Genomic DNA, 26599 nt, shown 5'->3' with positions numbered 1-26599 from the left:
ATTCTTGGGAGTTCTTTTGGGAGTTCTTTTGGGAGTTCTTTTGGGAATTCTTTTGGGAATTCTAGAGAATTCTTAGCAGTTCTTGTGAATTCTTTGAAATTCTTGGGAATTCTTGGGAGTCCTTTGGAATTCTTGGGAATTCTTGGGAGCTCTTTGTAATTTGTGGGAATTCTTCCAAATTCTTGTGAGTTCTTTATAATTCTTGGGAGTTCTTCAGAATTCTTGGGAATTCTTGACAATTCCTGGGAGTTCTTTGTAATTCTTGGGAATTCTTTGAAATTCTTGGGAATTCTTCAGAATTCTGGAGAATTCTTGGGAGTTCTTTGTAGTTCTTGAGAATTCTGAATTCTTTGGAGTCCTTTGTAATTCTTGGGAATTCTTCTGAATTTTTGGGAGCTCTTGGAAATTCTTGGCAATTCTTGGCAATTCTTCCAAATTCTTGGGAGTTCTTATGAATTCTTGGGAATTCTTCAGAATTCTTGGGAGGGAGTACTTTGGAATTCTTTGGAATTCCTGGAAATTCTTTGAACTTCTTGGGAGCTCTTTGTAATTCTTGGGAATTTTTCAGAATTCTTGGGAGTTCTTTTGGGAATTCTAGAGAATTCTTAGCAGTTCTTGGGAATTCTTTGTAATTCTTGGGAATTCTTCTGAGTTCTTGTGAATTCTTTGAAATTCTTGGGAATTCTTGGGAATTCTTGGGAATTCTTGGGAGTCCTTTGTAATTCTTGGGAATTCTTGAGAATTCTTGGGAGTTCTTTAGAATTCTTTGGAATTCTTGGGAGTTCTGTGTAACTCTTGGGAATTCTTCAGAATTCTTTGTAATTCTTGGGAATTCTTCCGAATTCTTGGGAATTCTTGGCAATTCTTCCAAATTCTTGGGAGTTCTTACGAATTCTTGGGAATTCTTCAGAATTCTTGGGAGGGAGTTCTTTGGAATTCTTTGGAATTCTTGGGAGTTCTGTGCAATTCTTGGGAATTCTTGAGAATTCTTGGGAGTTCTTTGTAGTTCTTGAGAATTCTGAATTCTTTGGAGTCCTTTGTAATTCTTGGGAATACTTCGGGAGTTCTTATGAATTCTTTGGAATTCTTTGGAATTCTTGGGAATTCTTGGGAGCTCTTTGTAATTCTTGTGAATCCATGGGAATTCTTGGGAGTACTTTGGAATTCCTGGGAATTCTTTGAAATTCTTGGGAATTCTTGGGAGATCTTTGTAATGCTTGTGAATCCTTGGGAATTCTTGAGAATTCTTGGGAGTTCTTTGGAATTCTTTGGATTTCTTCAGAATTCTTGGGAGTTTTTTGTAATTCTTGGGAATTCTTGGCAATTTTTCAGAATTCTTGGGAGTTCTTTTGGGAATTCTAGAGAATTCTTAGCAGTTCTTGGGAATTCTTTGAAATTCTTGGGAATTCTTGGGAGCTCTTTGTAATGCTTGTGAATGCTTGTGAATCCTTGGGAATTCCGTAGAATTCTTGGGAGTTCTTTGGAATTCTTGGGAATTCTTCCGAATTTTTGGGAGTTTTTGGGAGTTGCTGGCAGAGTCGCTTCCTCGAGGCAACAGCTCCAATCAGAGCACAAATCCCTGTGGTTGGAAATCCACGACTGAAGGAAAATTCCATGGGATCATGGAATTTCCTTCCATGGGATCACGGAATGCTTTGGGTTGGAAATCTCACCCAGCTCCAGCCCCTTCCCGCTATCCCAGATTGCTCCAAGCCCCGTCCAACCTCTCCTTGGACACTTCCAGGGATCCGGGGGCAGCAACAGATTTTCTGGGAATTCCATCCCATCCAGGAATTCCTTCCTAAAATCCAACCCAAACCACTCCCGGATTCTCTGGGACATCCGGACAAAGCCCAGCTGCTTTTCCAGAGTGGGATCAGGAATTGTGACCGCCGTGCTCTTTAGAATCCATGGAAATTCTGGAATTCTCCGCCATTCCCGGTGCGGGTGCTGCTCCAGCAGAAACCCCTCAAACGCTGCCACAGCTCTGTCGGAATTCCAGGGATTTTCACGGATCTCCCACCGGGTGCTGGGACAGCTCCTCCTTTGGGAATGAATTATCCTTGAATAAACCACGGAAGGAGCCAATCCTTGTTTTTCTCTCCAGGGGTTTGCTGCAGGTGGCCCTGGAGCGGAAGGGCCGCGCGCCCTCGGAGGAGGCAGATCCCAGGTTGGTGGCATCTCCGGAGGTTCCGTGTTCAGATCCTGGTGGGATTTCCCTGGAATTCAGGAAGTGCTGGGCTCGTGTTTGTCTGCTGGAGCCAGGCTCGGTGCCCAGGGTTTTCCCAGGGCTTCCAAAGAGCTCCAGGTTCTTCCTGGTGACTCCGCTTCCATTGGAGCGCCCATCCCGTGGAGATCTGGAGCTCCAGGTTTTCCTGGTGACTCCAGGGATCTGGAGCTCCAGGTTTCTCCCAGTGAATTTCCCGGAGATCTCCTGGAGCTCCAGGTTTTTCCCAGCGGCTCCAAACATTCTCCTGGAGCTCCAGGTTTTTCCTGGGACTCTGGAGATCTGGACCTCCAGGTGTCTCCCATGGAATTTCCTAGAGATCTCCTTCTGCTCCAGATTTTCCTGGTGACTCCAAGATTTCCCAGTGACTCCAGAGGTCTGGAGCTCCAGGTTTCTCCCAGTGAATGTCCTGGAGATCCCCTCCTGCTCCCGGCTTTCCCAGGGACTCCAAAGATCTCCTGGAGCTTCAGGTTTTCCCAGTGACTCCGGAGATCTGGAGCTCCAGGTTTCTCCCAGTGAATTTCCTGGACATCCCCTGCTGCTCCAGGTTTTCCCAAGAACTCTGGAGGTTTCCTGCTGCTCCAGGTTTTCCTGTGACTCCAAGATCTCCTGGAGTTCCAAGTTTTCCCAGGGGCTCTGGAGATCTGGAGCTCCAGGTTTTTCCCAGCGGCTCCAAACATCTCCTGGAGCTCCAGGTTTTCCTGATGACTCTGGAGATCTGGAGCTCCAGGTGTCTCCCAATGAATTTCCTGGACATCTCCTGGAGCTCCAGGTTTTCCTGGTGACTCCAAGATCTCCTGGAGCTCCAAATTTTCCCAGTGACTCCAGAGGTCTGGAGCTCCAGGTGTCTCCCAGTGAATTTCCTTGAGATCTCCTGGAGCTCCAGGTTTTCCTGGTGATTCCAGAGATCTGGAGCACTCCAGGTTTCTCCCAGTGAATTTCCTGGACATCTCCTGCTGCTCCAGGTTTTTCCCAGGGACTCCAAGATCTCCTGGAGCTTCAGGTTTTCTCAGTGACTCTGGAGATCTGGAGCTCCAAATTTTTCCCAGTGAATTTCCTGGACGTCTCCTGCTGCTCCAGGTTTTCCCAGGGATTCCGAAGATCTCCTGGAGCTTCAGGTTTTCCCAGTGACTCTGGACATCTGGAACTCCAGGTTTTCCTCGTGACTCCGGAGATTTGGACCTCCAGGTTTCTCCCATTGAATGTCCTGGAGATCTCCTGCTGGTCCCGGCTTTCCCAGGGACTCCAAACATCTCCTGGAGCTCCAAGTTTTCCTGGTGACTCTGGAGATCTGGAGCACTCCAGGTTTTTCCCAGTGAATTTCCTGGAGATCTGCTGCTGCTCCAGATTTTCCTGGTGACTCCAAGATTTCCCAGTGACTCTGGAGATCTGGAGCTCCAGGTTTCTCCCATTGAATTTCCTGGAGATCTCCTGCTGCTCCAGGTTTTTCCTGGTAGCTCCAAAGATTTCCTGGAGCCTCATGTTTTTCCTGATGACTCTGGAGATCTGGAGCTCCAGGTTTTTCCCAGTGAATTTCCTGGAGATCTCCTGGAGCTCCAGGTTTTCCTGGTGATTCCAGAGATCTGGAGCACTCCAGGTTTCTCCAAGTGAACTCCCTGGACTTCTCCTGGAGCTCCGGGTTTTCCTGGTGACTCCAAGATCTCCTGGAGTTCCAAGTTTTCCCAGGGGCTCTGGAGATCTGGAGCTCCAGGTTTTTCCCAGCGGCTCCAAACATCTCCTGGAGCTCCAAGTTTTTCCTGATGACTCCAGAGGTCTGGAGCTCCAGGTTTTTCCCAGTGAATTTCCTGGAGATCTCCTGCTGCTCCAGATTTTCCCAGGGACTCCAAAGATCTCCTGGAGCTCCAGGTTTTTCCTGGTGACTCCAGAGGTCTGGAGCTCCTGGTTTTTTCCAGTGAATTTCCTGGACATCCCCTGCTGCTCCAGGTTTTTCCCAGGGACTCCAAGATCTCCTGGAGCTTCAGGTTTTCTCAGTGACTCTGGAGATCTGGAGCTCCAAATTTTTCCCAGTGAATTTCCTGGAGATCCCCGGCTGCTCCAGATTTTTCTGAAGACTCCAGACATCTCCTGGAACTCCAGGTTTTCCTGGTGATTCCGGAGATTTGGACCTCCAGGTTTCTCCCATTGAATGTCCTGGAGATCTCCTGCTGGTCCCGGCTTTCCCAGGGACTCCAAACATCTCCTGGAGCTCCAGGATTTTCCTGGTGATTCAGGAGATCTGGAGCACTCCAGGTTTCTCCCATTGAATTTCCTTGAGATCTCCTTCTGCTCCAGATTTTCCTGGTGACTCCAAGATTTCCCAGTGATTCCAGAGGTCTGGAGCTTCAGGTGTCTCCCAGTGAATTTCCTGGAGATCTCCTGCTGGTCCCGGCTTTCCCAGAGACTCCAAATACCTCCTGGAGCTCCAGGTTTTCCTGGTGACTCCAAGATCTCCTGGAGCTCCAAGTTTTCCCAGGGGCTCTGGAGATCTGGAGCTCCAGGTTTTTCTCAGGGACTCCAAAGATCTCCTGGAGCTCCAAGTTTTTCCCAGTGACTCCAGAGATCTGGAGCTCCAGGTTTCTCCCAGTGAATTTCCTGGAGATCTCCTGCTGGTCCCAGCTTTCCCAGGGACTCCAAACATCTCCTGGAGCTCCAAGTTTTTCCTGATGACTCCAGAGGTCTGGAGCTCCAAGTTTTTCCCAGTGAATTCCCTGGCTCCTCTCCTGGACCAACTCGTGGCCACCACAACCCAACCGTGCCAAGCTCGGAAGAGCAAAAAACCACGGAGAACCCCTCGGAAATGCCCTCGTAGATTTGGGAATATCCAGGTGGATTTCCCTGGAAAATCCCAGGGTTTTTTTCCCTGTTTTCCAGCCTTGGGAAGGGCCCCAGCCTGGTGCTGCCGCTGATCCTGCCGGGATTCTATCCCGAGCTCTCCATGCTCTACATGCTCCAGCACCAGCGCCAGGACGAGCTCTACTGCCAGGGAATCGTGGAGCTCAGCCTCTTCCCGGATATCCAGCTCCTGGAATTCCTGGATGTGCAGAAGTAAGCGGGATTTTTCCATCCCCCAGGGAAAATCCCGGAAGGGTTGAGTTGTTGTTGGATTCAGCATTGGTTTTTCCCAGTTTTTTCACTGGAGTTTCTCCCAGAATTCCCATTTGGGAGTGTTTGGTTGGAAGGATAACTGCTGTTATCCTCACTCATTTTTGTGTGGAAAATTCCCAACTTTTTTTGCTCCGAATCATCCGGAATTGATAAATATCTTGGAAAAGGAATGTTCATTCCAGGGTATTCCCTGTTAAAATGTGGGAATACTGAGTGAAAAGATGGGAAAAGTGGAGGCAGGTGTTTCCCTCATCCATTCCTGATCCCGGATCCACCTCTGGAAGTGACGGGAAGCAGCTTGGGAATTTTCCTCCGGGATTTCAGGGGCACAGCAGATCCAGGGTCTCAATTGGATTCCTTCCAAAAGAAATGAGAGGAATTGGATCCAAAAGTGCCGAAATTTCTCATGGATTGTCCCAGGATCATCCCTGAGGAACGCAAACTCTGATGGGATCTCCTAGGGAAGTGGATCCATGGGATGGGATTCCCAGGGAAGTGGATCCATGGAATGGAGGGAAGTGGATCCATGGAGTGGGAGCTCCCAGGGAAGGGGATTCAAAGAATGGGATCTCTGAGGGAAGTGGATCCATGGGATGGAGGCTGCCAGGGAGGTGGATCCATGGGATGGAGGGAACTAGATCCATGGGCTGGAATTCCCAGGGAATTCGATCCATGGGATGGGAATTCCCAGGGAATTGGATCTATGGGATGGGATCTCCCAGGGATATGGATCCATGGGATGGATGGAAGTGGATCCATGGAGTGGGAGCTCCCAGAGAAGTGGATCCATGGGACAGGAGGTCTGATGGAAATGAATCCATGGGATGGGATTCCCAGGGAAGTGGATCCATGGGATGGAGGCACCAGGGAAGTGGATCCATGAAATGGAGAGAATTGGATCCATGGGATGGAGTTCTAATGGAAGTGGATCCATGGGATGGGACCTGTGATGGAAGTGGATCCATGGGGATGGAGGCACCCAGGGAAGTGGATCTATGGAATGGAGCTGTGATGGAAGCGGATCCATGGAGTGGGAGCTGCCATGGAAGTGGATCCATGGGATGGAGTTCTGATGGAAGTGGATCCATGGGAATGGAGGCTTCCAGGGTAGTGGATCCATGGGCTGGAATTCCCAGGGAATTGGATCCATGGCATGGAGGCACCCAGGGAGGTGGATCCCTGGAATGGGATCTCCCACGGAAGTGGATCCATGGGATGGGAACTGAGGGAAGTGGATCCATGGGATGGGATCTCCCAGGGAAGTGGATCCATGGGACAGAGGCTCCCAGGGATATGGATCCATAGGATGGATGGAAGTGGATCCATGGGACGGAGACTCTCTGGGAGATGGATCCATGGGGTGGGAACTCCCAGGGAAGTGGATCCATGGGATGGAGGCACCAGGGAAGTGGATCCATGGAATGGGATCTCCCACAGAAGTGGATCCATGGAATGGGATCTCCAAGGGAAGTGAATCCATGGGATGGGAGCTCTGATAGAAGTGGATCCATGGAATGGATGGAAGTGGATCCATGGAGTGGGAGCTGCCAGGGAAGTGGATCCATGGGATGGATGGAAGTGGATCCATGGGATGGAGGCACCAGGGAAGTGGATCCATGGGACGGAGACTCCCTGGGAGATGGATCCATGGGATGGAGGGAAGTGGATCCATGGGAAGGAGCTCCCAGGGAAGTGGATCCATGGGATGGATGGAAGTGGATCCATGGGATGGAGTTCTAATGGAAGTGGATCCATGGGATGGGAACTGAGGGAAGTGGATCCATAGGATGGGAACTGATGGAAGTGCATCCATGGGATGGAGCTCCGAGGTTCCTGAGGCAAATCCCACCTGGAGCAGGACCGGGAGAGGAGCAAACGGAGCCTCCGAGGCTTTGGCAGCCCCTTGGAGGAGGAGATGGAAGAACCAACGGGATTCGGGATGGAATCCGCCCTAATTCCTGCTTTTCCCTTCCCAGGCATCTGTGGCCTCTCAAAGACCTCTCCCTGACCTCCAACCAGGTGAGGAAAACCCTGGGAGCCAGCCGGGAATGGGAATGGGACATGGAATTGGGCTTGGATGGGGACAGAGCTTCTCCCGGTGAATCCCAGGAATCCGAGCTCCATGATCGGCTCCGCCCGTGGATTTCCATGGAGGTTTTGTGGGATGGCTCTGGGATCATTCCAAAGGTGTCCCTGTCTCTTTTCCAGAGGCGCTCCCTGATCAAGGACAAATGTTTCCTGTCGGCCACCGAGTGCCTGCAGAAGCTCATGTGAGTCCCTGCCCGGCTCTTCCCGCTCAAATCCAGGGATTTATTTTTGGGAAATGCCAGGAATTTGTACCTGTTTCAAAAGCATTCCCGCGCCATTCCATTCATTATTCAAGGAAAAGTTGTTTGGGATGTGCTTTCTGGTTCAGAGCGAATTCCATGGAATTTTTTTCCTCCAAAATTTCATGAAGACGTCAATAATGAAATCCAGCAATTCCCTGCTCAGCGTCTCCTCTTCCCACAGATATTCCCTGGGAAGGAATTCCTGGCTGGGAATGTGGGGAGGGGCTGGGATGGGATTCCCAGAGCAGCTGTGGCTGCCCCTGGATCCCTGGAAATGTCCAAGGTTGGACACTTGGATCACCTGGGACAGTGGGAGGTGTCCCTGCCATGGGGTTGGGACTGGATGTTCTTTAGGATCCCAAAAATTCCATGATTCCATGATTTTCAGTTGTTCCAGTTTGGATTTTGATGCAAAGCAGACGAGCTCAGCATCAGCACGGGAGGAAAACATTCCAGCATTCCCTGAGGGATTCCAAAGCCTTGGAGCCCAGCTCAAAAAAGAGCCCAGAATTCCTGAAATCCTCAAATGTCCCAATCCATATGGGAGACACCTGGGATGTCCCATCCAACACTGGGGACACCAGGAATGTCCCATTCCACCCTGGAACATCTCCTGGCCCCGGCTCTTGTTCCTTCACTTTCCTCCACCCTTCGGAACCAACCCATCAATCCTTTCATCCCTAATTTTTTTTCCATAATCCCGTTTTTCCGGGTGCAACTTTTCCACATTTGTTTTCCCGCCACAGCACCACGGTGGATCCATGGGAGAAGCTGGAGATCCTCCAGAAGGGGATCTCCAAGAATGTCCCATCCAATATGGGAGATCCTAGGAGTGTCCCATTCCATATGGGAGACACCAGGAATGTCCCATTCCATATGGGAGACACCAGGAATGTTCTATTCCACATTTGAGACACCAGGAATGTCCCATTCCATATGGGAGATCCCATGAATGTCCTATTCCACATTTGAGGCACCAGGAATGTCCCATCCATATTGGGGACACCAGGAATGTCCCATTCCACCCTGGAACATCTCCTGGCCCAACCTCGGTGCTTCCTCTTTCCTCCACCCTTTGGAACCAACCCATCAATCCTTTCATCCCTAATTTTTTTTCCCAAATCCCGCTTTTCCGGGTGCAGCTTTTCCCTGTCTGTTTTCCCCCCATAGCCCCACGGTGGATCTGCGGGAGAAGCTGGAGATCCTCCAGAGGAGAATCTCCAGGAATGTCCCATTCCATATGAGAGACACCAGGAATGTCCCATTCCATATGGGAAATCCCAGGAATGTCCCATTCCATATTTGAGACACCAGGATTGTCCCATCCAACATTGGAGACACCAGGAATGTCCCATTCCACCCTGGAACATCTTCTGGCCCTGGCTCCTGTTCCTTCTCTTTCCTCCACCCTTTGGAGCCAACCCATCAATCCTTTCATCCCGAATTTTTTTTCCGTAATCCCGCTTTTCCGGGTGCAGCTTTTCCCTGTCTGTTTTCCCCCCGCAGCACCACGGTGGATCCGCAGGAGAAGCTGGAGATCCTCCAGAAGAGAATCTCCAGGAATATCCTATTCCATATGGGAGACACCAGGAGTGTCCCATTCCAAATGGGAAATCCCATGAATGTCCTATCCAATATTGGAGACACCAGGAGTGTCCCATTCCATATGGGAAATCCCAGGAGTGTCCCATTCCAAATGGGAAATCCCATGAATGTCCCATTCCATATTTGAGACACCAGGAATGTCCCATCCAATATGGGAGATCCAGGAGTGTCCCATTCCACCCTGGAACATCTCCTGGCCCCGGCTCTTGTTCCTTCTCTTTCCTCCACCCTTTGGAACCATCCCATCAATCCTTTCATCCCGAATTTTTTTTCCCTAAATCCCGCTTTTCCGGGTGCAACTTTTCCACATTTGTTTTCCCCCCACAACACCACGGTGGACCCGTGGGAGAAGCTGGAGATCCTCCAGAAGAGAATCTCCAGGAATATCCTATTCCATATGGGAGACACCAGGAATGTCCCATTCCATATGAGAGACACCAAGAATGTCCCATTCCATATGGGAAATCCCAGGAATGTCCTATTCCATATTTGAGGCACCAGGAATGTCCCATCCAACATTGGAGACACCAGGAATGTCCCATTCCACCCTGGAACATCTCCTGGCCCTGGCTCTTGTTCCTCCTCTTTCCTCCACCCTTTGGAGCCAACCCATCAATCCTTTCATCCCTAATTTTTTTTCCGTAATCCCGTTTTTCCGGGTGCAGCTTTTCCCTGTCTGTTTTCCCGCCGCAGCACCACGGTGGATCCGCGGGAGAAGCTGGAGATCCTCCAGAAGGCGACCTCCAGGAATATCCTATTCCATATGAGAGACACCAGGAGTGTCCCATTCCATATGGGAGATCCCAGGAATGTCCTATTCCACATTTGAGACACCTGGGATGTCCCATCCAACACTGGATATCCAGGAATGTCTCATTCCACCCTGGAACATCTCCTGGCCCTGGCTTCTCTTGGTGCTTCCTCTTTCCTCCACCCTTTGGAGCCAACCCATCAATCCTTTCATCCCGAATTTTTTTTCCCAAATCCCGTTTTTCCGGGTGCAGCTTTTCCCTGTCTGTTTTCCCGCCACAGCACCACGGTGGATCCGCGGGAGAAGCTGGAGATCCTCCAGAAGGGGATCTCCAGGAATGTCCCATTCCATATGAGAGACACCAGGAATGTCCCATTCCATATGGGAAATCCCAGGAATGTCCTATTCCATATTTGAGACACCAGGATTGTCCCGTCCAACATTGGAGACACCAGGAATGTCCCTTTCCACCCTGGAACATCTCCTGGCCTTGGCTCTTGTTCCTTCTCTTTCCTCCACCCTTCGGAACCAACCCATCAATCCTTTCATCCCGAATTTTTTTTCCATAATCCCACTTTCCCGGGTGCAGCTTTTCCACGTTTGTTTTCCCCCCTCAGCACCACGGTGGATCCTCGGGAGAAGCTGGAGATCCTCCAGAAGGGGATCTCCGGGAATGTCCCATTCCATATGGGAGATCCCAGGAATGTCCCATTCCATATGGGAGATCCCATGAATGTCCTATTCCACATTTGAGACACCAGGAATGTCCCATCCAACATTGGAGACACCAGGAATGTCCCATTCCATATGGGAGATCCCAGGAGCATCCCATTCCATATGGGAAACCCCAGGAATGTCCCAATCCACTTCAGAGATCCCAGGAATGTCCCAATCCATATTTGAGACACCAGGATTGTCCCATCCAACATTGGAGACACCAGGAATGTCCCATTCCATATTTGAGACACCTGGGATGTCCCATCCAACATTGGAGACACCAGGAGTGTCCCATTCCAAATGGGAAATCCCAGGAATGTCCCATTCCAACCTGGGACATCTCCTGGCCCAACCTCGGTGCCTCCTCTTTCCTCCACCCTTTGGAGCCAACCCATCAATCCTTTCATCCCTAATTTTTTCTCCATAATCCCGTTTTTCCGGGTGCAGCTTTTCCCTGTCTGTTTTCCCGCCGCAGCACCACGGTGGACCCGCGGGAGAAGCTGGAGATCCTCCAGAAGAGAATCTCCGGGAATGTCCCATTCCATATGAGAGACACCAGGAGTGTCCCATTCCATATGGGAGACACCAGGAGTGTCCCATTCCATATGGGAAATCCCAGGAATGTCCTATTCTATACGGGAGACACCAGGAATGTCCCATCCATCATTGGAGACACCAGGAATGTCCCATTCCACCCTGGAACATCTCCTGGCCCTGGCTCTTGTTCCTTCTCTTTCCTCCACCCTTTGGAGCCAACCCATCAATCCTTTCATCCCGAATTTTTTTTCCCAAATCCCGTTTTTCCGGGTGCAGCTTTTCCCTGTCTGTTTTCCCCCCACAGCACCACGGTGGATCCGCGGGAGAAGCTGGAGATCCTCCAGAAGGGGATCTCCAGGAATGTCCCATTCAATATGGGAGATCCCATGAGTGTCCCATTGCATATGGGAAATCCCAGGAATGTCCTATTCCATATTTGAGACACCAGGATTGTCCCATCCAATATTTGGGACACCAGGAATGTCCCATTCCACCCTGGAACATCTCCTGGCCTTGGCTCCTGTTCCTTCTCTTTCCTCCACCCTTCGGAGCCAACCCATCAATCCTTTCATCCCTAATTTTTTTTCCGTAATCCCGTTGTTCCGGGTGCAGCTTTTCCCTGTCTGTTTTCCCGCCGCAGCACCACGGTGGACCCGCGGGAGAAGCTGGAGATCCTCCAGAAGGGGATCTCCAGGAATGTCCCATTCCATATGAGAGACACCAGGAATGTCCCATTCCATATTTGAGACACCAGGAATGTCCCATCCAACATTGGAGACACCAGCAATGTCCCATTCCACCCTGGAACATCTCCTGGCCCTGGCTCTTGTTCCTTCTCTTTCCTCCACCCTTTGGAGCCAACCCATCAATCCTTTCATCCCTAATTTTTTTTCCATAATCCCGCTTTTCCGGGTGCAGCTTTTCCCTGTTATCCCACCACAGCATAACGGTGGATCCGTGGGAGAAGCTGGAGATCCTCCAGAAGAGGAGGATCTCCAGGAGTGTCCCATTCAATATGGGAGATCCTAGGAGTGTCCCATTCCAAATGGGAAATCCCAGGAATGTCCTATTCCATATTTGAGACACCTGGGATGTCCCATCCAACATTGGGGACTCCAGGAATGTCCCATTCCACCCTGGAACATCTCCTGGCCCTGGCTCTTGTTCCTTCTCTTTCCTCCACCCTTTGGAGCCAATCCATGAACTCCAAATCTCCTGAAATCCTGTCATCCCTAATTTTTTTTCCTAAATCCCGTTCTTCCGGGTGCAGCTTTTCCACGTCTCTTTTGCCCCCACAGCCCCACAGTGGATCCATGGGAGAAGCTGGAGATCCTCCAGAAGGGAATCTCCAGGAAATATCCTATTCCATATGAGAGACACCAGGAATGTCCCATTCCATATTGGGGACACCAGGAATGTCCCATTCAATATGGGAGATCCCAGGAATGTCCCATTCCATATTTGAGACACCAGGAATGTCCCATCCAACATTGGAGACACCAGAAATGTCCCATTCCACCCTGGAACATCTCCTGGCCCAACCTCGGTGCCTCCTCTTTCCTCCACCCTTTGGAACCAACCCATCAATCCTTTCATCCCTAATTTTTTTCCGTAATCCCGCTTTTCCAGGTGCAGCTTTTCCCTGTCTGTTTTCCCGCCGCAGCACCACGGTGGATCCCAGGGAGAAGCTGGAGATCCTCCAGAAGAGGATCTCCAGGAATGTCCCATTCAATATAGGAGATCCCAGGAGTGTCCCATTCCATATGGGAAACCCCAGGAATGTCCCATTCCATATTTGAGACACCAGGAATGCCCCATCCAACATTGGAGACACCAGGAATGTCCCAATCCATATGGGAGACACCTGGGATGTCCCATCCAACATTGGAGACACCAGGAATGTCCCATTCCACCCTGGAACATCTCCTGGCTCTGGCTCTTGTTCCTTCTCTTTCCTCCACCCTTTGGAGCCAACCCATCAATCCTTTCACCCCTAATTTTTTTCCCAAATCCCGTTTTTCCGGGCGCAGCTTTTCCACATTTGTTTTCCCGCCACAGCACCACGGTGGACCCGCGGGAGAAGCTGGAGATCCTCCAGAAGAGCATCTCCAGGAATATCCTATTCCATATGAGAGACACCAGGAATGTCCCATTCCATATGGGAGACACCAGGAATGTCCTATTCCATATTGGAGACACCTGGGATGTCCCATCCAACATTGGAGACACCAGGAGTGTCCCATTCCATATGGGAAATCCCATGAATGTCCTATTCCATATTTGAGGCACCAGGAATGTCCCATCCAACATTTGAGACACCAGGAATGTCCCATTCCACCCTAGAACATCTCCTGGCCCCGGCTCTTGTTCCTTCTCTTTCCTCCACCCTTTGGAGCCAATCCATGAACTCCAAATCTCCTGAAATCCTGTCATCCCTAATTTTTTTTCCTAAATCCCGTTCTTCCGGGTGCAGCTTTTCCACGTCTCTTTTGCCCCCACAGCCCCACAGTGGATCCATGGGAGAAGCTGGAGATCCTCCAGAAGGGGATCTCCGGGAATATCCCATTCCATATGGGAGATCCTAGGAATGTCCCATTGCATATGAGAGACACCAGGAATGTCCCATTCCATATGGGAAATCCCATGAATGTCCCATTCCATATTTGAGACACCAGGATTGTCCCATCCAACATTGGAGACACCAGGAATGTCCCATTCCACCCTGGAACATCTTCTGGCCCCGGCTCTTGTTCCTTCTCTTTCCTCCACCCTTTGGAGCCAACCCATCAATCCTTTCATCCCGAATTTTTTTTCCCAAATCCTGTTTTTCCGGGTGCAGCTTTTCCCTGTGTGTTTTCCCGCCGCAGCACCACGGTGGATCCGTGGGAGAAGCTGGAGATCCTCCAGAAGGGGATCTCCGGGAATATCCTATTCCATATGAGAAACACCAGAAGCGTCCCATTCCATATGGGAAACCCCAGGAATGTCCCAATCCACTTCCGAGATCCCAGGAATGTCCCAATCCATATTTGAGACACCTGGAATGTCCCATCCAACATTGGAGACACCAGGAATGTCCCTTTCCACCCTGGAACATCTCCTGGCCCCGGCACTTGTTCCTTCTCTTTCCTCCACCATTCGGAACCAACCCATCAATCCTTTCATCCCGAATTTTTTTTCCGTAATCCCGTTTTTCCGGGTGCAGCTTTTCCCTGTCTGTTTTCCCGCCACAGCACCACAGTGGATCCGTGGGAGAAGCTGGAGATCCTCCAGAAGGGGATCTCCAGGAATGTCCCATTCAATATGGGAGATCCCAGGAATGTCCCATTCCATATGAGAGACACCAGGAGTGTTCCAATCCTTATGGGAAACACTTGGGATGTCCCATCCAATATTGGAGATCCAGGAGGTCCCATTCCACCCTGGAACATCTCCTGGCCCCGGCTCTTGTTCCTTCTCTTTCCTCCACCCTTTGGAGCCAATCCATGAACTCCAAATCTCCTGAAATCCCTTAATCCCTAATTTATATATATTTTTTTTAATGAAACCCCGTTTTTCCAGGTGCAGCTTTTCCCTGTCTGTTTTCCCGCCACAGCACCACGGTGGATCCGTGGGAGAAGCTGGAGATCCTCCAGAAGGGGATCTCCAGGAATGTCCCATTCCATATGGGAGACACCAGGAGTGTCCCATTCCATATGGGAGATCCCAGCAATGTCCCATTCCATATGGGAAATCCCATGAATGTCCCATTCCATATGGGGGACACCTGGAATGTCCCATCCAATATGGGAGATCCAGGAATGTCCCATTCCACCCTGGAACATCTCCTGGCCCAACCTCGGTGCCTCCTCTTTCCTCCACCCTTTGGAGCCAACCCATCAATCCTTTCATCCCTAATTTTTTTTCCCAAATCCCGTTTTTCCGGGTGCAGCTTTTCCCTGTCTGTTTTCCCGCCACAGCACCACGGTGGATCCGCGGGAGAAGCTGGAGATTGTCCGGAAGAGAATCTCCAGAAATGTCCTATTCCATATTTTGAGACACCAGGAATGTCCCATTCCACCCTGGAACATCTCCTGGCCCTGGCTCTTGTTCCTTCTCTTTCCTCCACCCTTCGGAACCAACCCATCAATCCTTTCATCCATAATTTTTTTTCCCTAAATCCCGCTTTTCTGGGTGCAGTTTTTCCACATTTGTTTTCCCGCCGCAGCACCACGGTGGATCCGTGGGAGAAGCTGGAGATCCTCCAGAAGAGAATCTCCGGGGATGTCCCATTCAATATTGGAGACTCCAGGAATGTCGCATTCCATATGGGAGACACCAGGAATGTCGTATTCCACTTCAGAGATCCCAGGAGTGTCCTATTCCATATTTTGAGACACCAGGATTGTCCCATCCACCATTGGAGACACCAGGAATGTCCCATTCCACCCTGGAACATCTCCTGGCCCAACCTCGGTGCCTCCTCTTTCCTCCACCCTTCAGAGCCAACCCATCAATCCTTTCATCCCGAATTTTTTTTCCCAAATCCCGTTTTCCGGGTGCAGCTTTTCCACATTTGTTTTCCCGCCGCAGCACCATGGTGGATCCGCGGGAGAAGCTGGAGATCCTCCAGAAGGGGATCTCCGGGAGTGTCCCATTCCATATTGGAGATTCCAGGAGTGTCCCATTCCATATGGGAAATCCCAGGAATGTCCCATTCCATATTTGAGACACCAGGATTGTCCCATCCAACACTGGAGATCCAGGAGTGTCCCATTCCACCCTGGAACATCTCCTGGCCCTGGCTCTTGTTCCTTCTCTTTCCTCCACCCTTTGGAGCCAGCCCATCAATCCTTTCATCCCTGATTTTTTTTCCCAAATCCCGTTTTTCCGGGTGCAGCTTTTCCACATTTGTTTTCCCGCCGCAGCACCACGGTGGATCCGCGGGAGAAGCTGGAGATCCTCCAGAAGGGGATCTCCAGGAATATCCTATTCCATATTAGAGACACCAGGAATGTCCTATTCCATATTTGAGACACCAGGAATGTCCCATTCCATATGGGAGACACCAGGAGTGTCCCATTCCATATTTGAGACACCAGGAATGTCCCATTCCATATGGGAAATCCCAGGAATGTCCCATTCCATATTTGAGACACCTGGGATGTCCCAACCAACACTGGAGATCCAGGAGGTTCCATTCCACCCTGGAACATCTCCTGTCCCTGACTTCTCTTGTTCCTTCTCTTTCCTCCACCCTTCGGAACCAACCCATCAATCCTTTCATCCCTAATTTTTTTTCCCAAATCCCATTTTCCCTGATTCCAACTTTTCCCTGTCTGTTTTCCCCCCTCAGCACGACGGTGGATCCGCGGGAGAAGCTGGAGATCGTGCGCCGCACGTGCGAGGAGCTGGAGCGGGCGGTGTCGCGCCGGCTGCCCATGGACGACCTCCTGCCGCTCCTGGTCTTCGTCGTGTCCCGCGCCAAGTGAGCGCCATTCCCTCCCTCTGGAATGTTCCCAGCCGGGAGGATTCCAGGGAAAAAATTCAGGGATTTGTGGTTGGATGTGTTGGGGGTTTTGGGGTTTTTTTGGGTTTTTTTTTTTCCAGAGGCGCGGTTGGGTTTTTGGGGATGTAAAGTGTGGATGGAATTCTGGAGTGTTCGTGTTTTATCCCAAAGGGTGTTCCATGGAAAATCTGATTCCTTTCATCCCAGAATTCCAGAGTGTTTTATCCCAAAGGATGTTTCATGGAAAATCTGGTTCCTTTTATCTCAGAATTCCAGAGTGTTTGTGTTTTATCCCAAAGGATATTTCATGGAATTCAGATTCCTTTTATCCCAGAATTCCAGAGTGTTCATGTTTCATGGAACATCTGGTTCCTTTCATCCCAGAATTCCAGAGTGTCCGTGTTTTATCCAAAAGGGTTTTTCATGGAAAATCTGGTTCCTTTTATCCCAGAATTCCAGAGTGTTCGTGTTTTATCCCAAAGGGTTTTTCATGGAAAATCTGGCTCCTTTCATCCCAGAATTCCAGAGTGTTCGTGTTTTATCCCAAAGGGCTTTTCATGGAAAATCTGGCTCCTTTCATCCCAGAATTCCAGAGTGTTCATGTTTTATCCCAAAGGATGTTCCAAGGGAATGAGATTCCTTTTATCCCAGAATTCCAGAGTGTTCATGTTTTATCCCAAAGGATGTTCCAAGGGAATGAGATTCCTTTTATCCCAGAATTCCAGAGTGTTTCATCCCAAAGAGTGTTTCATGGAAAATCTGGTTCCTTTTATCCCAGAATTCTAGACTGTCCATGTTTTATCCTAAGGGATATTTCATGGGATTCAGATTCCTTTTATCCCAGAATTCTGGAGTCTCTGTGTCTTATCCCAGAGGAATTCCAGGGTTCTAATGGGAAAATCAGATTTCCATTTCATGGAAAATCTGGTTCCTTTCATCCCAGAATTCCAGAGTGTTCATGTTCTATCCCAAAGGATGTTTCAAGGGAATGAGATTCCTTTTATCCCAGAATTCCAGAGTGTCCATCTTTTATCCCAGTGGATATTTCATGGAAAATCAGATTCTGTTTATTCCAGAATTCCAGAGTCTGTGTCTTATCCCACAAAATATTTCATGGAAAATCAGATTCCTTTTATCTTGGAATTCCAGGGTGTCTGTGCCTTATCCCAAAGGATATCCCAGGGTTTTCATGGAAAATCAGATTCCTTTTATCCCAGAATTCCAGAGAGTCCGTGTTTTATCCCAAAGGATATTTCATGGAAAATCAGATTCCTTTTATCCCAGAATTCCAGAGTGTCCGTGTCTTATCCCAGAGGAATTCCAGGGTTTTAATGGAAATGAGATTCCTTTTATCCTGGAATTCTACAGTGTCTGTGTCTTATCCCAAAGTATATTTCAGGGTTTTCATGGAAATGAGATTCCTTTTATCCCAGAATTCCAGAGTGTTCATTTCTTACTCCAGACAATATTCCAGGGTTTTAATGGAAAATCAGATTCCTGTTATCCCAGAATTCCAGAGTGTCCGTGTCTTATCCCAAAGGATATTTTATGGAAAATCAGGTTCCTTTTATCCCGGAATTCTGGAGTGTCTGTGTCTTATTGCAAAGATATTTAATGGAAAATCAGATTTTTTTTTTTTTATCCCAGAATTCCAGAGTGGCTGTGTTTTATCCCAGAAGATATTTAATGGAAAATCAGATTCATTTTATCCTGGAATTCCAGAGTTTCCATGTTTTATCCTAGACAATATTCCAGGGTTTTAATGGAAGAAGTGATTCCTTTTATCCCAGAATTCCAGACTGTCGGTGTTTTATCCCAAAGGATATCCCAGACAGTATTTCATGGAAAATCAGATTCCTGTTATCCTGGAAGTCCAGAGTGTCCGTGTCTTATCCCAGAGGAATTCCAGGGTTTTCATGGAAATGAGATTCCTTTCATCCCAGAATTCTAAAGTGTCCATGTCTTATCCCAAAGGATATTTCATGGAAAATCATTCTTTTTATCCCAGAATTCCAGAGTGTCCGTGCCTCATCCCAAAGGATATTCCAGGGTTTTCATGGAAAAATCAGATTCTTTTTATCCCAGAATTTCAGAGTGTTCATGTTTTATCCCAAAGGGTTTTTCATGGAAAATCTGGTTCCTTTTATCCCAGAATTCCAGAGTGTCCGTGTTTTATCCCAAAGGATATTTCATGGAATTCAGATTCCTTTTATCCCAGAATTCTGGAGTCTCTGTGTCTTATCCCAGAGGAATTCCAGGGTTTTAATAGGAAAATCAGATTTCCATTTCATGGAAAATCTGGTTCCTTTTATCCCAGAATTCCAGAGTGTTCATGTTTTATCCCAGAGTATATTTCAAGGGAATGAGGTTCCTTTTATCTCAGAATTCCAGAGTGTTCGTGTTTTATCCCAAAGGGTTTTCCATGGAAAATCTGGTTCCTTTCATCCCAGAATTCCAGAGTGTTCATGTTTTATCCCAAGGGATGTTTCATGGAATTCAGATTCCTTTTATCCCAGAATTCCAGAGTGTTCATGTTTTATCCCAAAGGATGTTCCAAGGCAATGAGATTCCTTTTATTCCAGAATTCCAGACTGTCCGTGTTTTATCCCAAGGGATATTTCATGGAATTCAGATTCCTTTTATCCCAGAATTCTGGAGTCTCTGTGTCTTATCCCAGAGGAATTCCAGGGTTTTAATGGGAAAATCAGATTTCCACTTCATGGAAAATCAGATTCCTTTCATCCCAGAATTCCAGAGTGTTCATGTTTTATCCCAAAGGGTTTTTCATGGAAAATCAGATTCTGTTTATCCCAGAATTCCAGAGTCGGTGTCTTATCCCACAAAATATTTCATGGAAAATCAGATTCCTTTTATCTTGGAATTCCAGGGTGTCTGTGCCTTATCCCAAAGGATATTCCAGGGTTTTCATGGAAAATCAGATTTCTTTTATCCCAGAATTCCAGAGTGTCCATCTCTTATCCCAGATGATATTCCAGGGTTTTCATGGAAAAAGTGATTCCTTTTATCTTGGAATTCCAGGGTGTCTGTATCTTATCCCAAAGGATATTCCACGGTTTTAATGGAAAATCAGGTTCCTTTTATCCTGGAATTCTGGAGTGTCTGTGTCTTATTGCAAAGATATTTAATGGAAAATCAGATTTTTTTTTTTTTATCCCAGAATTCCAGAGTGTCTGTGTTTTATCCCAAAGGATATTTCATGGAAAATCAGATTCCTTTTATCCCAGAATTCCAGAGTGTCCGTGTCTTATCCCAGAGGAATTCCAGGGTTTTAATGGAAATGAGATTCCTTTTATCCTGGAATTCTACAGTGTCTGTGTCTTATCCCAAAGGATATTTCAGGGTTTTCATGGAAATGAGATTCCTTTTATCCCAAAATTCCAGAGTGTCCGTGTCTTATCCCAAAGGATATTCCATGGAAATGAGATTCCTTTTATCCCAGAATTCCAGAGTGTCCATTTCTTACTCCAGACAATATTCCAGGGTTTTAATGGAAAATCAGATTCCTGTTATCCCAGAATTCCAGAGTGTCCGTGTCTTATCCCAAAGGATATTTTATGGAAAATCAGGTTCCTTTTATCCCGGAATTCTGGAGTGTCTGTGTCTTATTGCAAAGATATTTAATGGAAAATCAGATTTTTTTTTTTTTTAATCCCAGAATTCCAGAGTGTCTGTGTTTTATCCCAGAAGATATTTAATGGAAAATCAGATTCATTTTATCCTGGAATTCCAGAGTTTCCATGTTTTATCCCAGACAATATTCCAGGGTTTTAATGGAAGAAGTGATTCCTTTTATCCCAGAATTCCAGAGTCTGTGTCTTATCCCACAAAATATTTCATGGAAAATCAGATTCCTTTTATCTTGGAATTCCAGGGTGTCTGTGCCTTATCCCAAAGGATATTCCAGGGTTTTCATGGAAAATCAGATTTCTTTTATTCCAGAATTCCAGAGTGTCCGTGTCTTATCCCAAAGGATATTTTATGGAAAATCAGGTTCCTTTTATCCTGGAATTCTGGAGTGTCTGTGTCTTATTGCAATGATATTTAATGGAAAATCAGATTTTTTTTTTTTATCCCAGAATTCCAGAGTGTCTGTGATTTATCCCAGAAGATATTTAATGGAAAATCAGATTCACTTTATCCTGGAATTCCAGAGTTTCCATGTTTTATCCTAGACAATATTCCAGGGTTTTAATGGAAAATCAGATTCCTGTTATCCCAGAATTCCAGAGTGTCCGTGTTTTATCCCAGAAGATATTTAATGGAAAAACTGATTCCTTTTATCCCGGAATTCCAGAGTGTCTGTGCCTTATCCCAGATGATATTCCAAGGTTTTAATGGAAAGTCATTCCTTTTATCCCAGAATTCCAGAGTGTCCATCTCTTATCCCACAGAAAATTGGGATTGTGGGAGGTCCCTGCCTATGGATCATCTTTAAGGACCTTTCCAACCCCAAACGCTCTGGAATTCTGGGATTCTGGAATTTCTCCAGGAATTTTCCATCCTCAGCGGGCGCTGGGATTCTGCTGGGAGATGAGGAATCCAAAATTCCATCCAGCAATTGGAATTTCCTGTGGATGGATCTGGAATTTTCTTGGGGTGGAGCATCCCAAGTTGTGGTTCCTCCATCCCTGGAAGTGTTGGAAAAAATTGGGATAACGGGAAATCCCTGCTCATGGATTGTCCTGAAGGAGCTTCCCAGCCCCAAACACTCTGGAATTCTGGGATTCTGGAATTCTGCTATTCCAAGATTCTTGGATGCTGAGATTCTGGAATTTTATGATTCTGGAAATCTGGAGTTCCAGGACTCTGGGATTCTGGAATTCTGGGATAAAAGGAATTCTGTGATTCTGGAAATCATGAGTTCCAGGACTCTGGGATTCCAGGATTCTGGAATTCTGGAATTCTCTGATTCTGGAAACCTGGAGTTCTGTGATTCTGGGACTCTGGAATTCTTGGATTCTGTGACTCTGGAATTCTATGATTCTGTAATTCCAAAGTTCTGTGATTCTGGAATCCTTGGATGCTGTGATTCTGGAATTCTGTGATTCTGGAAACCTGGAGTTCTGGGATTCTGGAATGCTGGGATTCCGGAATTCTGGAATTCTGGGATTCTGTGACTCTGGAATTCTGTGATTCTGGAAATCTGGAGTTCCGGGTCTCTGGGATTTTGGGACTCTGGGATTCCAGAATTCTGGGATTCTGAGATTCTGGAATTCTATGATTCTGGAAGGCAGGAGTTCTGGAATGCTGGGATTCTGGGATTCCGAGATTCTTGGATTCTGTGACTCTGGAATTCTGTGATTCTGGGACTCTGGAGTTCCGGGATTCTGGAATTCTATGAATCTGGAAATATGGATTTCTGTGATTCTGGAAACCTGGAGTTCTGTGATTTCGCAGTTCTGGGATTTGGGGATTCCGAAATTCTTGGATTCTGTGACTCTGGAATTCTATGATTCTGTAATTCCGAAGTTCTGTAATTCCAGAGTTCTGGGATTCTGGGATTCTTGGATTCTGTGATTCTGGAAATCTGGAGTTCTGGGTCTCTGGGATTTTGGGCTTCTGGAATTCTGGAATTCTATTATTCTGGAAAGCTGGAGTTCTGGGATTCAGGGATTCTGGAATTCTGTGATTCTGGAAATCTGGAGTTCCAGGACTCTGGGATTCCAGACTTCTGGGATTCTGAGATTCTGGAATTCTGGAGTTCTGTCATTCTGGGACTCTGGAGTTCTGTGATTCTGGGATTCTTGGATTCTGGGACTCTGGAATTCTCTGATTCTGTCATTCCGGAGTTCTGTGATTCTGGGATTCAGGAATTCTGGAATTCTTGGATTCTTGGATTCCGGAATTCTGCGAATCTGGAAATCTGGATTTCTGGGATTCTGGAAATCTGGAGTTCTGGGTCTCTGGAATTCTGGGATTCTGAGATTCTGGAATTCTGTGATTCTGGAAACCTGGAGTTCCGGAAATCTGGAATGCTGGGATTCTGGGATTCCAAGATTCTTGGATTCTATGACACTGGAATTTTGGGATTCTGGAATTCTTGGATTCTGTGACTCTGGAATTCTATGAATCTGGAAATACAGATTTCTGTGATTCTGGAATGCTGGAGTTCTGGATCTCTGGGATTTTGGGCTTCTGGGATTCTGGAATTCTATTATTCTAGAAACCTGGAGTTCTGGGATTCAGGGATTCTGGAAATCTGGAGTTCTGTGATTCTGGGACTCTGGAGTTCCGGGATTCTGGAATTCTTGCATTCTGTGATTCTGGAAATCTGGAGTTCTGGGATTCTGGAATGCCGGGATTTTGGGATTCCAAGATTCTTGGATTCTGTGACTCCATAATTCTATGAATCTGGAAAACTGGGGTTCCAGGACTCTGGGAGTCTGGAATTCTTGGATTCTGTGACTCTGGGATTCTGTGATTCTGGAAATCTGGAGTTCCGGGTCTCTGGGATTTTGGGACTCTGGGATTCTGAAAGGCTGGAGTTCTGGAATGCTGGGATTCTGGGATTCCGAGATTCTTGGATTCTGTGATTCTGGAAATCTGGAGTTCCAGGATTCCGGGATTCTGGAATTCTATGAATCTGGAAATACGGATTTCTGTGATTCTGGAAATCTGGAGTTCTGGAAATCTGGAATGCTGAGATTCTGGGATTCCATGACACTGGAATTCTCTTATTCTGGAAAGCTGGAGTTCTGGGATTCAGGGATTCTGGAATTCTGGGATTCCATGACACTGGAATTCTCTTATTCTGGAAATCTGGAGTTCCAGGACTCTGGGAATTCGGGACTCTGGAACTTTGGGATTCTGAAATTCTGGAATTCTCTGATTCTGGAAACCTGGAGTTCTGTGATTCTGTGACTCTGGAGTTCCAGGATTCTGGAATTCTTGGATTCTGTGATTCTGGAATTCTTGGATTCTGTAATTCCAGAGTTCTGTAATTCCAGAGTTCTGGGATTCAGGGATTCTGGAATTCTTGGATTCTGTGATTCTGGAAATCTGGAGTGCTGGGATTCTGGAATGCCGGGATTTTGGGATTCCAAGATTCTTGGATTCTGTGACTCCATAATTCTATGATTGTGGAAAACTGGGGCTCCAGGACTCTGGGATTCTGGAATTCTTGGATTCTGAGACTGTGGAATTCTATGATTCTGTAATTCCGGAGTTCTGTAATTCCAGAGTTCTGGGATTCTGGGATTCAGGGATTCTGGGATTCTGGGATTCTGGAATTCTTGGATTCTGTGATTCTGGAAATCTGGAGTTCTGGGTCTCTGGGATTTTGGGCTTCTGGGATTCTGGAATTCTATTATTCTGGAAAGCTGGAGTTCTGGGATTCAGGGATTCTGGAATTCTGGGATTCTGTGACTCTGGAATTCTGTGATTCTGGAAATCTGGAGTTCCAGGACTCTGGGATTCCAGACTTCTGGGATTCTGAGATTCTGGAATTCTGGAGTTCTGTCATTCTGGGACTCTGGAGTTCTGTGATTCTTGAATTCTTGGATTCTGGGACTCTGGAATTCTCTGATTCTGTAATTCCAGAATTCTGTGATTCTGGGATTCAGGAATTCTGGAATTCTTGGATTCTGTGATTCCGGAATTCTGTGAATCTGGAAATGTGGATTTCTGTGATTCTGGAAATCTGGAGTTCTGGGTCTCTGGGATTTTGGGATTCTGGAATTCTATTATTCTGGAAACCTGGAGTTCTGCCATTCTGGGATTCTGGAATTCTGGGATTCTGTGACTCTGGAATTCTATGATTCTGTAATTCCAGAGTTCTGAGATTCTGGAATTCTGGAATTCTTGGATTCTGTGATTCTGGAAATCTGGAGTTCCGGGTCTCTGGCATTTTGGGACTCTGGGATTCCAGAATTCTGGGATTCTGGAAGGCAGGAGTTCTGGAATGCTGGGATTCTGGGATTCCGAGGTTCTTGGATTCTATGACACTGGAATTCTGTGATTCTGGGACTCTGGAGTTCCAGGATTCTGGAATTCTTGGATTCTGTGATTCTATGAGTCTGGAATTCTATGAATCTGGAAATATGGATTTCTGTGATTCTGGAAATCTGGAATTCTGGAATGCTGGGATTCCAGGATTCTTGGATTCTGTGACTCTGGAATTCTCTTAATCTGGAAATCTGTAATCCCAGGCCTCTGGGATTCTGGAATTCTTGGATTCTGAGATTGTGGAATTCTATGATTCTGGAAACCTGGAGTTCTGTCATTCTGGGACTCTGGAGTTCCGGGATTCTGGAATTCTTGGATTCTGTGACTCTGGAATTCTCTGATTCTGTAATTCCAGAGTTCTGGGATTCAGGAATTCTGGAATTCTTGGATTCTGTGAATATGGAAATCTGGAGTTCTGGGATTCTGGAATGCCGGGATTTTGGGATTCCGAGATTCTTGGATTCTGTGACTCCATAATTCTGTGAATCTGGAAAACTGGGGCTCCAGGACTCTGGGATTCCGGAATTCTTGGATTCTGAGATTGTGGAATTCTCTGATTCTGGAAACCTGGAGTTCTGTCATTCTGGGACTCTGGAATTCTTGGATTCTGTGACTCTGGAATTCTATGATTCTGTAATTCCAGAGTTCTGTGATTCTGGAATCCTTGGATTCTGTGATTCCGGATTTCTGTGATTCTGGAAATCTGGAGTTCCGGGTCTCTGGGATTTTGGGACTCTGGGATTCCAGAATTCTGGGATTCTGAGATTCTGGAAGGCAGGAGTTCTGGAATGCTGGGATTCTGGGATTCCGAGATTCTTGGATTCTATGACACTGGAATTCTGTGATTCTGGGACTCTGGAGTTCCAGGATTCTGGAATTCTTGAATTCTGTGATTCTGTGATTCTGGAATTCTATGAATCTGGAAATATGGATTTCTGTGATTCTGGAAATCTGGAGTTCTGGGATTCTGGGATTCCAAGATTCTTGGATTCTGTGATTATGGAATTCTCTGATTTTGGAAATCTGTAATTCCAGGCCTCTGGGATTCCGGAATTCTTGGATTCTGAGATTCTGGAATTCGGGAAATCATGAGTTCTAGGACTCTGGGATTCCAGGATTCTGGAAACCTGGAGTTCTGTCATTCTGGGACTCTGGAGTTCTGGGATTCCAGAATTCTTGGATTCTGGGACTCTGGAATTCTGTGAATCTGGAAATACGGATTTCTGTGATTCTGGAATGCCGGGATTTTGGGATTCCAAGATTCTTGGATTCTGTGATTCTGGAAACCTGGAGTTCTGTGATTCTGGAATTCTATGAATCTGGAAATCTGGAGTTCTGGAATTCTGGAATGCTGGGATTCCAAGATTCTTGGATTCTGTGATTATGGAATTCTCTGATTCTGGAAATTTGTAATCCCAGGCCTCTGGGGTTCTGGAATTCTTGGATTCTGTGACTCTGGAATTCTTGGATTCTGTGATTCCAGAGTTCTGGGATTCCGAGATTCTGGAATTCTGAGATCCCAGATCCCTCCAGCACCAAAATTCCAGAGTTTTCCTCCTCCTCTCCAAAATTCCAACCCCTCCACGTGCCCTGAGGTTTTTCCTGGATTTTGGGATTTGTTTTTCCGTAGGATCCAACATCTGGGAGCTGAAATCCACCTGATCCGGGATCTGATGGATCCGACCAACCAGGGAGGAATGTTGGATTTCCTGCTGACAACACTGGAGGTAAGGAAATTTTATTTTTTCCAGGAATTCCAGCAAAATTCCAGCTTTTCTGGAATGGAATTTTTGGGATTTTATTCTGGAAAAAAAAAAAAAATCCTAATCCTTAATTCCAGAGAGATTGAATTCTGTTGGAATTCTCCTTGGGAT

General features: G+C 47.1%; 1 protein-coding gene across 8 annotated transcripts in view; it reads left to right on the top strand.

The window, feature by feature from the left end:
* Positions 1–26599, top strand: part of ALS2CL (ALS2 C-terminal like) — a 146607-nt gene that overhangs the window by 112645 nt on the left and 7363 nt on the right. For 7 of the 8 annotated variants that reach the window (XM_074536024.1, XM_074535982.1, XM_074535926.1 and 4 more), the window contains one exon: positions 2108–2591. In XM_074536024.1, coding sequence (XP_074392125.1) covers positions 2108–2576 — 469 coding nt within the window. In that variant the 3' untranslated portion in view covers positions 2577–2591. Of the gene's footprint in view, positions 1–2107; positions 2592–5108; positions 5273–7308; positions 7352–7540; positions 7603–16607; positions 16740–26355; positions 26453–26599 lie in introns of those variants that run through there. The other variant, XM_074536117.1, reaches the window with a different exon arrangement.

The sequence above is a fragment of the Zonotrichia albicollis genome, chromosome 1, assembly GCF_047830755.1.
Source record: "Zonotrichia albicollis isolate bZonAlb1 chromosome 1, bZonAlb1.hap1, whole genome shotgun sequence".
Classification (NCBI taxonomy): domain Eukaryota; kingdom Metazoa; phylum Chordata; class Aves; order Passeriformes; family Passerellidae; genus Zonotrichia; species Zonotrichia albicollis.
The sequence above is the reverse complement of the archived record's forward strand: the minus strand, read 5'-3'. Positions and strand labels throughout refer to the sequence as shown.